This window comes from Pangasianodon hypophthalmus, chromosome 14, assembly GCF_027358585.1.
Source record: "Pangasianodon hypophthalmus isolate fPanHyp1 chromosome 14, fPanHyp1.pri, whole genome shotgun sequence".
Lineage (NCBI taxonomy): Eukaryota > Metazoa > Chordata > Actinopteri > Siluriformes > Pangasiidae > Pangasianodon > Pangasianodon hypophthalmus.
The window spans coordinates 2,916,957-2,931,478 of record NC_069723.1 but is presented as its reverse complement, the minus strand read 5'-3'; the positions used below and the strand labels follow the sequence as shown (position 1 = coordinate 2,931,478).

Here is a 14,522-nt window from a genome sequence, read left to right as displayed (position 1 = left end):
AGACTTAGGCCAACCCGATTCAGTGTGCAGTCAGATAAAGCGATGTCGTTCCTTTTTAGTTTAAAATGTTAGAAAACTTGTGGTTGAGCTACATGCCAAAGAGAAACATCTTTCTCTTATGTAAAGGGTTTTCCCAGGACACTGCATGTTTTTGTAGTACAATATCACCAAACTGTGCAAGGCGAGCGACAGAGGGGACATACATAGGCATCATCTGCAGTCTGGATGGTGTGATGGCGCTGCAGCGAGGCCCGGGGCCGATACGCATCTCCCTGAACAGGACGAGGGTCGGCCTCCATCACCACTATAGCGAGAGAGTGAGAGAGAGAGAGCAGTACTTACACAACAATATTCACTGCATTATGGCCCCTTATGGCTCGATTGTATAATACAAACTGATTGCGTGTGCGTGTGTGTGTGTGTGTGTTCACCTCTCGGCGCTGTCGTCGTGGCGACCTTGGCCAGCAGGCCGTCATGGTAGGCGGCGGAGACGTCGTCCTCCTCCATGCTTTCTGAATGAGCAAGAGGCGGAGCTTGGCACTCTGAGGGCGGAGTCCGAATCTGCAGCAGGTGGTGGTGATGGTAGTGTGTTGGGGGCGGAGCCTGTTGTGTGGGCGGAGCCTGAGTTGGCTCCAGCATCAGCAGATTGTCGCTATAGTCCTGCAGGCCGAAAGATGAACACACACACACACAGACAGACAGACAGACAGACAGACAGACACACAAATCATGTACAAAATGAATGGCTCTGTACACACTTCGTTCATTTGTTTACAGGTATAAACTGAGGGAACACTTTGGCTTTAGAGGAAGAGGATGTTGCACAAAGTAGTGACAGAGGCAGCCAATCAAATCCCACCTTTTAGTTTTAAAAGTTTTTAAAGTAAATTTCATATACAAATTAAAATTTCACTTACATACGCTACAAATGTCAGAAGATATAGTTAAAAACTGCACACATTTCGGTTGTAATTTTGTAAATTTAAGCAGCAAATTTTAAATTCAAACTCTAAATTGTCCAAATTCCACAAATTCCAGTTTCTATTTCATCATGTTCTAAAATTCAAGTTTCAGAAATTTCAGAATATGAGGTTTGACTGCCAACTTTTTCAAAATTCAACCATTCAACAATTAAATAATACAGACTCCAAATTTTTGCAAATCTTTAAAAATTCAATCTTTATTTGTAGCCTATACTGTTAATTTAAATAAAAAATAATAAAACAATAAAAACAACTTAATAAAATTAAGTGAACACACTGCGAGCACGGCTTTTACCTGATTGAGCAGCAGATTGTCGGTGTATTCTTGTGGCGGAGGCGGCGGAGGATTGCTGTTGTTGTTAGTGGGCATGGCGGGCACGGCGGGCCGCGAGCGTTTGAGCAGGGTCGCGAGGTCATGCGGTGTCAGACGTGGGTCAGCGTGGCCCGTTAGTGAGTGCCGTGGTGAGAGCAGGCCCTGCAGTACGGGTGTGACGTGGTGTTGGTGCTGCTGTTGCTGTTGCTGCTGTTGTGCCACGCGGTACTCTAGAGGCGTCGGAGACAGCAGCGCCTGCTGCAGGGCCGACGGGCTGGCGTACGCGGGGTAACCGTCCAGGCCGGGCACTTTGAGTGACGCCGCCTGGGCGTAGGGGTTGTAGGTGCCTGCGCCTACATGGGCGCTGAACTGGGCGTGATCGTACGCCGATGTTGAGCAGTGGAAACGGCCCAGACTGCGGCTGTGATGATACACAGAAAAGGACAGATATCTGTATCAGACACTGGAACAGCTGATGACGTCATTCTACACACACATGAGACACTCTGGCTGTCAAGTTTGACAATGATGCGTAAACATAACTATTTAGTCTAATCTAGCACATTGTAAATTGACAAACTCCAAACATCTACAATCTCTACTACAACTCAGACAAAAGCTCCGTCCCAAATCACTCGCTGCCATACAGTAATAAAATGTCAGAACCAGGCTTTCAGCCAATCACTTAACACTCTGTGTGTTTTTCAGACATTCTCTTCTGACACAGGGGTCTACGATTTTGGGACACAGCCAATCACAGTTGAGCATGTTTGAGTGTGTTCAAGGAAGAAAACTATCACACAACGGATATACCACATGGGGTTCTATCTACAACGTTAACACCAACTGTACCTCTGACACTGAATCCATTATGTCCAAAAAGGGGTTAATGTTTAAAAAAGTCACCTAGAAAGAATGTCGGGGAGGAAAAATGCTAACAAAGCAAAAATAAAATACGAACCACTGAGATGACAAAAACAAAGAAGTGAAGAATCTAAAATAGAAAGTTTGACAAAAATTAAATGAATAAAAAACAATTTAAAAAAAACAAACAAAAAAAAAACATACATACACAAATAAATGATTGATTTAAAAAACTAGCATTGAACCAAATGGTACATTATGTGCATTTGAAAGCTAATTCAAATAAATAAATAAAAAAATGAATAGAGAAGATTTGAATAAGCAGATGAGAACATAAATAAGTTTAAAAAAAAAAAAGTCCCAGAATTCCAAGCCCAAGCGCAGACGTCCGCGGTCAGCGTTAGCACCTGTGTGTTTCAGCATTGTCTGCACTCAGCTGCTTCCCCAGTACTCTGTGACACGGCGTCGCTAGGAAACTCTGCCTCTGGGCTCCGCCCCCAAGCTCCACCTCCTGCACCTGGATGGTCACCGGCTGCTGCTGGGCTAATGCGACGGCTGCGTGGGCGGGGCCAGGGGGCTGCGGCGGTGGCTGACTGGCCAGGGTCATGCAGGGCAGGGCGGAAGGGGGCGGGCTGCCGCCGGAGGATTGGTACAAATCAGGGGTGTGCTGGAAGGGCCCACCTGGGGGCAGAGCAAACAAAAAAGGGGGAGGGACAACTTTTATTACGTGATCGTTACCAGACTAGAAATGAATGAGAGAGAAACAGTGTGTGAGAAATAGTGTGTGTGTGTGTACCATGTGCCGGCATCATCCCTTGGCTTCCTGGTGGTGGACTCTGATTGGCTGGGCTGAAAAGGTGGTTGCTGGGATGTGTAGGCGGCGGGCTGGAGGGTTGAATACGCAACCTGAGAGAAAGAGAGACACATGAAGCACTGAACATGGTTCTATGTTTCACTGTAACACACAATGTGTGTGTGTGTGTGTGTGTGTGTGTGTGTTTACCTTTGTAGCTGGTGGGTAAGATGGCTGGGCTGGTTTTCTCCGTGTCCCAAAGAAAGGGCCTGCAGAAAACCGAGCAGAAAGGTGTTCATACTTTATATACTTTACACGTTAACACCCACAATATGTATCACAATGTATATAAAAGATGGAAAAATGACTGCACTCTGATTGGTTACAGTGGTATTTTCGGAAGGAACTGTGCTCTGATTGGTAACAATGATATTGGTTTATTGGTTACAGAGGTAATCGTTTACCAGCATTAGGTCTGGTCCCTTGCTGGCTACAGAGATTAGTTCAGAGACAGTGATATGTGTGTGTGTGTGTGTGTGTGTGTTTATGTACCTGTATTTGCTGGTGTAGGATCTGTTGTTCTTGCTGGTAGAGGACGTGCTGCTGCTGTGTGTGCTCCAGTAGTTTCTCATCCTGTGGTGCAGCGTACATCTTCTGCAGCTGCTCACACTCCTAACACACAGACACACACACACGTGCATGCACAAATATATATATTTATATTATATATTTATTACAAAAGGAGCGTAAGAGGTTGTGGGGGTTGGAATTGGCGATAACATACACCAGCTCAGATACATCAAACATCATAACGCTTGAAGCATAAAATAAGTCCAGCTACACGGTGACTGGAAGGAGCTGCAGCCAAACAGGACGGACTTGTCATTGTAGAGTTTGTCATTACAGTTGAGTTATTGTTTAGCTAAAGACTTTGTTTACCTGCTTGAGCTGTTTGATCTCTAGCTGGGCTTTAAAAGCCTGGATCGTCGCCGCTCCATCGGAGAAGCGCCGCACAGGAGAAAAGCGCTCCATTGGTAAGTGCAGTGTGTTACAGTCTTTATAGGACGACCTTCGAGACACACACATTCATTAACAGTTGTACAACTGGGAAATGTGGTAAATTCACATCTTACAAATCTGTGTTACTTCTGACACATTGATTAGTTATCCTAAACTACATATATATCAGTTACCCTATGCCATATTGACTGATTAGTTCAGCAATTAAATTGGCTGGGGCAAACCAACAAATAAGCAACCTTGAGGTGCCCGAAAATGACTAGTTATCCTACACCAACTCTAACGGTTAGCTATCATAGACTACACTGATTAATAATTTACCATGGAATAAACAGGTCTTACCTTCTCTCGCCATAACATTTGCTTCTTTAGATCATAAATCAAACAGATTCATATTTTACCCTAGACTGAACTGATGAATTAGTTACCTTATACTGAATTATGATCAGCAACCTTAGAACAAACTGATCAATTAGCTACCTTAGAAACCAACCCATTGATTAGTTACCTTACAACAAACTGATCGATTAACTACATTAGAACAATCTAATTCATAGGTTACTCTATCTAATTAATTACACTTGGCAAAACTAATCAGTTACTGGAGATCAAACCAATCAAAATAGTTGCCCTACACCAAGTCTAACATTCATAACATTAGCTAGACAAAGCCCATAGATTAGGTGCCCTGTACAAATCTTAATGACTAGTTATTCTACACCAAAACGATAAATAAGTTACTCTAGACCAAACTGATAATGCCGTTCTAAACCTATTAATTACCCTACCAAATCTAATGATCTAATCTAAATTTGTTATATTGGACCAAATCAAACATTTCATTAACCTAATCAATGCTGATTAGTTTCTTACCTTCAATCAAGGGCATTATTTATTCTAGACCGGGGTTCATCAAAGCACAGTGCGTGTTGGGTCCTACAAATGTCCACTCCCAATTTCCTAGGAGTCAGTAATGATGAGGTGGCCAAGCAGTACGTGTCTGATTATTCCACGGTAAACTGAACAAATAGTCGCCCAGTATAAATTAACTGACTACTTACTGTAGCCTCAAGTGATTAAATAGTTATCCTAAGCAATTAATTAGTCACCCAAGACTGAAGAGAGTCACACGAGACCATACCATTTGACATTTCATTTCTAGGGGACTTATAAATCCCTTCACAAGTATGACATGTGCTGTGAGTAGTGCTAAAAATAATAATTAAAATAATTAACAAATCTAGTTAATTTAGTTATGTTAGACAAATTCTAGAGGAGCTTAACTTCTGCCCTAGAGAGATAAAAGTCCAGCCATTAATGGGAAAACCTCTACTACCTGTCCACGGTAATATATTTAAAATGCATAGGTATTTCAATATTTTGTCTTGATTAATTACCCTAAACGGGTCAATTAGTTACCCTAAACTGGGTGATTAGTTATTAAGAACTGCTCAATTAGTTACCCAGATGACTTGATTAGTTGCCCTGAACAGTGTGATTAGTTGCCCTTAACTGCTTGATTAGTTAACAAGACAACTTGATTAGTTACAATGAACAGTGTGATTAGTTGCCCTGAACTGCTTGATTAGGTACCATTAACTGGGTGATTAGTTACCCTAAATTAAACTGCTTAACTAGTGACAATTAACTTAATCCTAGAGTGCTCGATCAGTTACCCTACACTGCTCGATCGGTTATCCTAAAGTGCTCGATTAATTACCCTAGACTGACTGATCAGTTACCCCACACTGCTCGATCAGTTACTTTACACTGCTCAATTAATTACCCTACACTGCTCGATCAGTTACCCTTCAGTGCTCGATCGGCTACCCTACACTGCTCAACCACAGACTGCTCGATCAATTACCCTACACTGCTGGATCAATTACCCTACACTGCTCGATCAATTACCCCAGATGGCTCGAACAGTTACCCCAGATGGCTCGAACAGTTACCCCAGATGGCTCGAACAGTTACCTTACACTGCTCGATCAGGTACCCTACACTGCTCGATCAGGTACCCTACACTGCTCGATCAATTACCCTACACTGCTCGATCAGTTACCCTACACTGCTCGATCAATTACCCTACACTGCTCGATCAGTTACCCTACACTGCTCGATCAATTACCCTACACTGCTCGATCAATTACCCTACACTGCTCGATCAATTACCCTACACTGCTCGATCAGTTACCCTACACTGCTCGATCAATTACCCTACACGGCTCGATCAATTACCCTACATGGCTCGATCAGGTACCCTAAACTGCTCGATCAATTACCCTACACTGCTCGATCAATTACCCTACGCTGCTCGATCAGTTACCCTACGCTGCTCGATCAATTACCCTACGCTGCTCGATCAGGTACCCTAAACTGCTCGATCAATTACCCTACGCTGCGCGATGTTACCCTACGCTGCCCGATCAGTTAATCTACACTGCTCGATCAGTTACCCTACGCTTCTCAATCAGTTACCCTACGCTGCTTGATCAGTTACCCTACACTGCTCGATCAGTTACCCTAAACTGCTCGATCAGTTACCCTACGCTGCTCGATCAGTTACCCTACGCTTATCAATCAGTTACCCTACACTGCTTGATCACTTACCCCAGACTGCTCGATCAGTTACCCTACACTGCTCAAACAGTTACCCCAGACTGCTCGATCAGTTACCCCATGCTGATTGATCAGTTACCCCAGACTGCTTGATTAACTTAGCTTAAGTAGTGACCCTGAAGTACTCGTTTCTTACACCAGCCTGGTCGATTAGTTACCTTTGACTAAATCCACTCATTTGTTGATTAAGAGATCAGTGTTTCAGACTTGTTAATTATTTGATTAGCCAAGACAGATTTGTAATCCTAGACTATCCAGCGATAATAAATCACTCATCGGGGGATACACTGTACTACTCACACAGTGATAAGTCATAATGAGGTCATGGAGTCATAACAATAACGTCATGCAGGTCATGCAGCACTCGGGTCGTCCATGTCCAGTCTGAGCCACACACACACACAGAGTCACACAGCTGTCAGTGTGTCTGTGTGTGAGACTGGAGCTGGAGTTCACACCAGAGGTCAGGCAAAGGTCAAACCAAAAGACATGCATCTCACTCATGCTCTCAGTCCAAAGCCCTAACACACTCACACTGTGAGTCTGTGTCGCTTCAATGCTGGTGTGTTTGTGTCTGTCTGTGTGTGCATGTATGAGAGAGAGAGAGTGTGTGTTCTCTCACCGTGAGTGCTCGGGGGTCCAGCCCCTTGTGCGTGCTCTCTGAATGTCGTTTGAGAGCTCAGTGGAGGTGTAGCTCGAGCTCGCTGCGTTGTGCGTTGTGTGTCGTTTGGAGCTGTTCGCCAAGTACCTGCGCCGTGGGAGTGAAGGGGAGGTGGCGGGGCAAAGACAGGAAGCAGCACAAATCAGCTCTCTGATTGGCTGCCTCTTTGACAGGTCCGATTGGAAGACAGGATGTGTCCTTTGCATTTTGTTTTGGATGCTTACTGTTATTAATATTATGCAAAGCTTAGTCAGAAGCGAAGCCGGTTCTTTTTTTTTTAATTTGGTTTTAGCAACAGAGATTTTAGGAGAATTTAGAATTTTGAAATTAGATTTGATAACAAGCCAGAACTCAATGGAATTATGGGAGAGAAAGAGAGAGAAAGAAAGAGGGGGAGGAGGGATAGCGAAGGGAATGGCGCCCCCAGTGGCAGAAAGCAGTGCTGCAGCCTTTAGTACGCACCCTGCACCCGACGACACCCAGCACAGCGAGCAGCTCCCACACACCAAAACACACATACATACACACACACACACACACACACACACACACACACACACAAGCAGCAGAGAAGCGCTGTAAGCCACAAAAGCATACACACACACAGCTCCTAAACACTACGACACACCCACACACAATCCTACACACAGCCTGTGTCTGTCCACACTTCACCACTTTCACCCTGTGTATGAAAATTTGAGCACAGCCATGTGCGGATATCACATTTTCATATCCCGAACGGGATTGCGGTGTACTGGCCAAGATAACAGGATTGGGCAAGGTAAATATCAAGGTACAACTAATTATCAGCACATGGCTGTTTTGTGTTTTTTTTGTGTGCAGAATAAGTGACACTTTACATATGCTCCAATGTGAGCAATATTAGTGCACTAAAATAACATTCTGAAAGTTGTGCAGTGTGGAACTGTGTTTGCCGTGTGTAACTTGGTTCCTGAATGTGCTAAAGCTGCTAAAATAAAGGAATTCTGGGTGAGTGAAGCTTTTATGCTCGAGCCCTAAAAATCCAGAGTCTTCCTTCAGAGCTTTTGGGACAGGATTCACCAAAGTTTTAGTTATTTTATTCATTCTAAAATCATTATTAAATCTAAAATCATCCTGAAATTCACCAACTACACAGACAAAAAAAACCCAAACATTTATTCTAAATATCTAAAATCAACCTGAAATTATCAACCTACTAAAAACATTTATTGTAAAATTAATTCTAAAATATCTAAATTTGAAAATTGATGGATTGTCTATAAACATTGAATTGAACAACAGGGATAAACAAATTAAAATATATAAAATATATTTATATATAAATTAAAATATATAAAATATATATATATATATAAATTAAATCTCAGAGATTAAAAAAGCTTCAAATAATTAAAACAACGAAATTTAAAAAAAAAAAATTAAAAATTCACCTAAAATAAAATTATTCTAAAATGTAAATAACTTAAAATTTCTACCATTTTACAATTCCTACTTTAGTCTGTTATTAAAATAAATGCAATTAATTCCATTTTATATGGAAATTTGAAATTAAAATTGTTGTAGTCTAATTAAATCGATAGATGTGATGGTAGTGAATCGTGTCCCGACCAGCAGATTTGCACGAAGAGATCTGGACCAACAGCCTATTGTCACATACACACACACACCGACACACACACACACACACACACACACAGACACACACAGACACACACAGACACACACACAGGGCTCACCTCTGCACTGCCTCTGGGTCCGGCTCGCCGTCTGACCCCTCCTCATCCACAGGAGCGACGGCTGGAATCGGATGCTGGGGAAAAAATTTAATAAATCACATTTCTCTGATAAAATACTAACATGATACTCCACATGAAATTTGCTTCCTGGGGTCAAATTTGAATAAATTATCGATTTATTTAATAATCTGTATAACGTGACAACAAATAATTACAATAAAAATTCATGGTATTTGTTTGTCTGTTTTATTTACACACTCCACACAGGGAAAACTTAACGACTCACAAAATTCTGCATCTATCATGGACAAATCGAGCACTTGCACAAACCCTGACATGCACTTAAGACTGAGCAGGTGCGCTCTTTTGATATTTCTCTCCTCATGAATATTCATGAGCCGGACTCGACATGCATGGGGCGCGAATTTTAACAATTTGTGGCAGTGGATTATAATTTTGGGCTGTATGTGTTTTGGGTAACACAAATGTACACACACATTCATACACACACACACTCACAGGGCTGGTGACGAGCGGTGACTGGCCGCGTGGCCTCTTGAGCATCTGCTGTGCGTGAAGCTGGATGTTCGCTCCTCCGTCTGAGGCCCTGCGACCCAGCGGACCCATCCCATTCAACAGCTGCAGAGTCGGGGGCTGAAGGAGGGACTGCTCCTATACACACACACACACACACATACACATACACATACACACATACACACACACACACACACATACACACATACACACATACACACACATACAGAGGGAATACAGACAGTTGGAAAAAAGAAGCCAACTGAAGAAAAATAATATTTGGTCATCATAAATGGCTAAAAAACATTGGTTGCAGACACAGAAGCACACACACACACACACACACACACACACACACAGGCGTATGCTACCTTGTACTCGAGCTGCTGTGTGGGCTGCAGGCTCTGGGTGGGCATGAAGGTAGGCGTGTGTGTGATGGTGGGGGGCAGTGGGGGGAACGGAGCCTGAGGAGGGGCGCGCACAAACCCCGGCGGCAACTTCAGCTCCTCCTGCATCATCTCAGTCCTGGGACACACACAACACACACACAAACACATCTGTGTCATGTGTACACTTATCACATGAAGTGAGTATTTAACATCAGCTGTTCAATGCTACTTATCCATATAGTAGCATATATATATATATATATATATATATATATATATATATATATATATATATATATATGTAATACATAAAATAAAACTAAAAATGTAATTAAATATAACACCGTTCAGTTTCTTTCCTCGTTTTACTTTCAAGTGAAAAATCAATAGTAAAAAATATATTATTTTTTTTGAATCAAAGAACATCAAAAAAAACATTTAAACATATAGATTTTTGGTTGAACACATACATTATATATTTGTATTTTTTAAAAAAAACTACAAAAATATTTTTAAAAATATACAGGCAACAACAATCTATGCTTTTCATTCTTAGCCAACAAAAATGAGCTAACAGAAAAATTTCATACACACACACACACACATATTTTTATTTTAAAAAGCTAGTTGTAAATAATGTAAATGTAAATAATAATACCTGGGGTCGGGCACACCGACAGTGTGACGTCTCATGGACAGATAGCGTGCCATTGCCTCTGGACTTGGCTCCTCTCCTTCATCACTGTCCAACGCCATCGTCCCGTCAGGCTGCACACACACACACACACACACACACACACACACACACACACACAGTTAAACATGTTCGCATGAGTGTAGTGTAAAATAGTGATGGTCAGTGGGTGCAGGACGGGAGGAAATGCACAGCAGGGTGGAGGAGGATTCGGATGTGGCAACACTCACCTCCACAATCTGGTTCTCGGGATTTATGAGCTGGACGTGAGGCACGGTCATGCTAACGGCGTTAGCTTGATCCTGAAAAAATAAAATAAAATAAAAAAAAGTGTTTGAGACTTTTATACTGAAATCACTTAGAAGGCATCATCTCAGTTCTCCCAACATAACAGCTGTCCTAGCTGTTCCAAAGCTCCTTATTTTAGACCATAATGTAACTAATTTATTACTAAATGCTAGTTAGCTGCCTTATCACTTAACACTTGTGCCAACCACACCCTTCACCATGGGTGGGCCTTAGGGGGCCGGGCCCGCCCACAGAACCGCTAATCGCCCCCCACCCCCAGGTAGTCTGTCTTTTTCTCTTGTTATTTCCTTATCAAATTATTGATAGTTATTGCATTTTCAGTCTGTTAAAACATTAAAATAGTAATCTAATATCAGAGCAAGTGTCCCAACACCTACGTTAGTGTCAGTCATTCCAGATTCACGTGCTGATTGGCTCATTTGCCATTTTCATTGGGGAAAGAAGACGACTGGCGTGAACTCGTACGCCGATGTTAAAATGCGAGTACACAAAAAATGCGTGAAGGTTGGTATGTCTGTTAGTGTGCCAAAGTTTCATGATAATCACTTAAATTTTCGCCTTAAACAAGACTTTAAAATACCCAGCCAACGTTATTTACCGAACCATTAACATTACGTTAACTACTGTTAGATTTAGCATTAATGCTAGAAAATGTTAGAAATGTATTTCACAGTAAATCAGTGACTGTATATAATGTAACTAATTTAATGATTACAATGAATATTTAGATGATTACATATAAAATGTCAAATCCACAAACTTTTACTAATGAATTAACCTTAATACAAACACTGATTATCACTGAATCGCCCACAATATACTGCGTAACAGATTATCGGTACATTCTTAGCATCGGCCTTAATCCTGATGTCTATAATCTCTGTTACTGTCATTAGCTGTTTCAAATAATTAATTAATAAATAAATAAATAAATAATACATTTTAATTCTGTTGAACTACACAAGATGCAGCTCAAACTGAGATCAAAAGCTGCTTTGAGGGCGTCATTAATATTCATTTCAAAAGGATAAATCTGAATATTTATGAGGCAGCCTTGCAAAAATGAATATTCATTAGACTGGCTCTTGAAACTGTCTATTAGGTCTGATGTCGCACCACAGAGCGCACCTGCACAGCGTTGAGGGGGTAGCCGATGGGGCGAGGAGTGGTGGGCGGAGCCACACGCAGGGTTTTGTGCCTCTTGAGTCTGTCCAACAGCAGACTGTAGATGGCGCTGTAGTGATCATACGCATCCGTGTGCAGTGACTGAACAACAGCACCAGAGAGAGAGAGAGAGAGAGAGAGAGAGAGAGAGAGAGAGAAAGGGATAAATATGTGGCTAGTGACTAAAGAAGCCATAAAGAGGTGAACAGGGAAGATCTGGAAGTACAATATCTTCCGTAATGGCCGTAGTGAATTTAATTATTAGTGATTATTTGTGTGTGTAAACTTTCCAAGACACCCACCCCTTAAGTAACTGTTTAAGCCGTAAGCCACATATCAGTTTAGATATGAAAACAGAAGTTCCTGTCCTTGAGCCCAACCAATCAGAAATATCTCTGCAACCATGGCAACAGCAAAGCACTGACTGCCAGTATCTTTTAAGCAAAAGACTTGGTGTGCTGGACAGTGGGTGACTCGACCATGAGCCAAGCTAGCTAGTTAGCTACAGAATAAATCCATTTTCACACTGGAAAGTGACTCAGTCTCTCTCTTGTGGGCATGCACGGTCCAATTTTTTTTTATTTAACTAATAATTTATTTTTAAGAAACTATAGTAGCATATACAATGTGCCCAGAAGAATCAGAAGATGCATTTGCACACTTTTTTTTTTTTTTCTAGTCAAACAGAAAATGGGAACTAACTGCAGATTGGAAATAAAAGTTGTGAGTGGGGAACTGAAGAAACTTCGGACCACGTGCGCCAGTAGGACTTGTCTGAGGAATCATTTGGATTTGTGACTTTACAGTGCTGAAGTCATGGCTCTGTGTTGCGCATGTACATAGGGTCAGGCTCAGATGATGCAATATACACTACACACCAAAATAATTACATATTAATAACGGAATTAAAATGGGAAGCACATGCACAGACTCTGTAGAAACAGGCTGAATGTGGAGAACATTAATTTGATGGCAAATTTCCAACCTGCATAGCCACCAGCTTTGGTCTGACATTTTAAACTTTCTATTAAAATTTTTTTTTTAGAGTGTTTTAATTTGAAATGGCAAATTATAAAGAAACTTCCCAAGCCCAGTGGATAATATACACTAACAGTTCAGCTCTATAATGACGTGTGTGTGTGTGTGTGTGTGTGTGTGTGTTTTACCTGTAAAGTGCGCTCTCGGTCCAGTCCCATGTCAGACATGGCCATGAGAACCTGCTCGTTAATCAGCTCCGTCTCCCTCTCGCTCTTCACCTGCTCACACTCGGCTATCAACTAACACACACAATATGAATTTCAGTGTTCAAACATTTTTCAAATTTTCATATTATTATAGAATACATAACAGTGTACAATATTTACATACGCGAAAACAAACACTCCTACTACTAATTTTAATTATCTCAATCTCTATTGTGTGCATGTGTGTGCATCTGTGTGTGTATATATGTGTGTGTGTGTGTGTGTGTGTGTGCCTCACCCTGTCAAAGTCAGGATCCGGGTCTCCCTGCCTCATCCACTTGTTCTTACAGATCTGCTCCATGGTGAGTCTGCGGCTCGGCTCCAATACTAACATATGCCTGATTAGATACTCGCAGTCTGGATCACACACACACACACACACACACATTTCAGAGGCAAGAGCAAGACTAGGTCGCAGCCCCACTAGCAAGAATTAGCATTTTAGCTTACTGTGGAAACAAGAAAGATTTGCGAATACAATTCAATTTTCCTCAATCAATTTAGGGTTAATACATATTTAGGAGTAATACTACATATAAACTAATAATTTTTTTAATCAAAACGTACAAAGAAATAACAGTAACGGCATCCTAATCCATGGAGTAAGACTCTCTCGCCAGGTTAGTCAGTAAGTATCATATAAAAATCTACAAAATTAGTGCTTCCTCCATATTGAAATGCTGTAAAATGAAGTATCGACCCTTCAGAGACCAAAGCAGCTGTGCTACTCATGAAATTTATTTAGGAGGCTTGCGATGCGAAAGCAGTGACTGCAGCAAATTTCACCTGAGAAGTTGTTTGCTTAAAAAAAAAAAAGGAAAAAAAAAAGAAGCATATCCGGATTTCTAAAAGCTGTGATAAGATCAGCTTTGGGTTCCAGTAAATGTCGGACTTTAAAGTCCACAGACGAAGTAATCAAAGTTCATAATTACAAGACGGAGCTTCAAAAGTATTATATAAACAAGTATTATATAAACAACAAAAAAGTTTCTGACTAGTGCATGTGGTTTTGTTTCTTTCTTTTCAATAGGTAGAACAGACATTTTCCACGATCAAAGGTGGAAAAAACAGCAAAAATAAAACGAGACACAGTCGTAAGGGAATATCAACATTCCCCTCAGATGTGTTGGTAAATTGCTAAGAGAAGCCTCCATTTCACCAAAATTATAATTTTTGCAAGAGAACATGCA

The 14,522-nt window shown here is 41.4% G+C and overlaps 1 protein-coding gene across 2 annotated transcripts in view; it reads right to left on the bottom strand.

The window, feature by feature from the left end:
* Window positions 1–14,522, bottom strand: part of sik3 (SIK family kinase 3) — a 30,463-nt gene that overhangs the window by 3,079 nt on the left and 12,862 nt on the right. Inside the window, exons 7-23 of one of the 2 annotated variants that reach the window (XM_026943350.3) lie at window positions 13,571–13,689; window positions 13,255–13,365; window positions 12,053–12,190; window positions 10,846–10,917; window positions 10,580–10,689; window positions 9,904–10,057; window positions 9,515–9,667; window positions 8,996–9,069; window positions 7,218–7,343; window positions 3,893–4,022; window positions 3,506–3,625; window positions 3,164–3,222; window positions 2,957–3,066; window positions 2,568–2,841; window positions 1,279–1,717; window positions 432–660; window positions 204–304 (exon numbers count right to left, since the gene is read on the bottom strand). In XM_026943350.3, the coding sequence (XP_026799151.3) occupies window positions 204–304; window positions 432–660; window positions 1,279–1,717; window positions 2,568–2,841; window positions 2,957–3,066; window positions 3,164–3,222; window positions 3,506–3,625; window positions 3,893–4,022; window positions 7,218–7,343; window positions 8,996–9,069; window positions 9,515–9,667; window positions 9,904–10,057; window positions 10,580–10,689; window positions 10,846–10,917; window positions 12,053–12,190; window positions 13,255–13,365; window positions 13,571–13,689 (2,519 nt within the window). The remainder of the gene's footprint in view (window positions 1–203; window positions 305–431; window positions 661–1,278; window positions 1,718–2,567; window positions 2,842–2,956; window positions 3,067–3,163; window positions 3,223–3,505; window positions 3,626–3,892; window positions 4,023–7,217; window positions 7,344–8,995; window positions 9,070–9,514; window positions 9,668–9,903; window positions 10,058–10,579; window positions 10,690–10,845; window positions 10,918–12,052; window positions 12,191–13,254; window positions 13,366–13,570; window positions 13,690–14,522) is intronic. The other variant, XM_053239652.1, reaches the window with a different exon arrangement.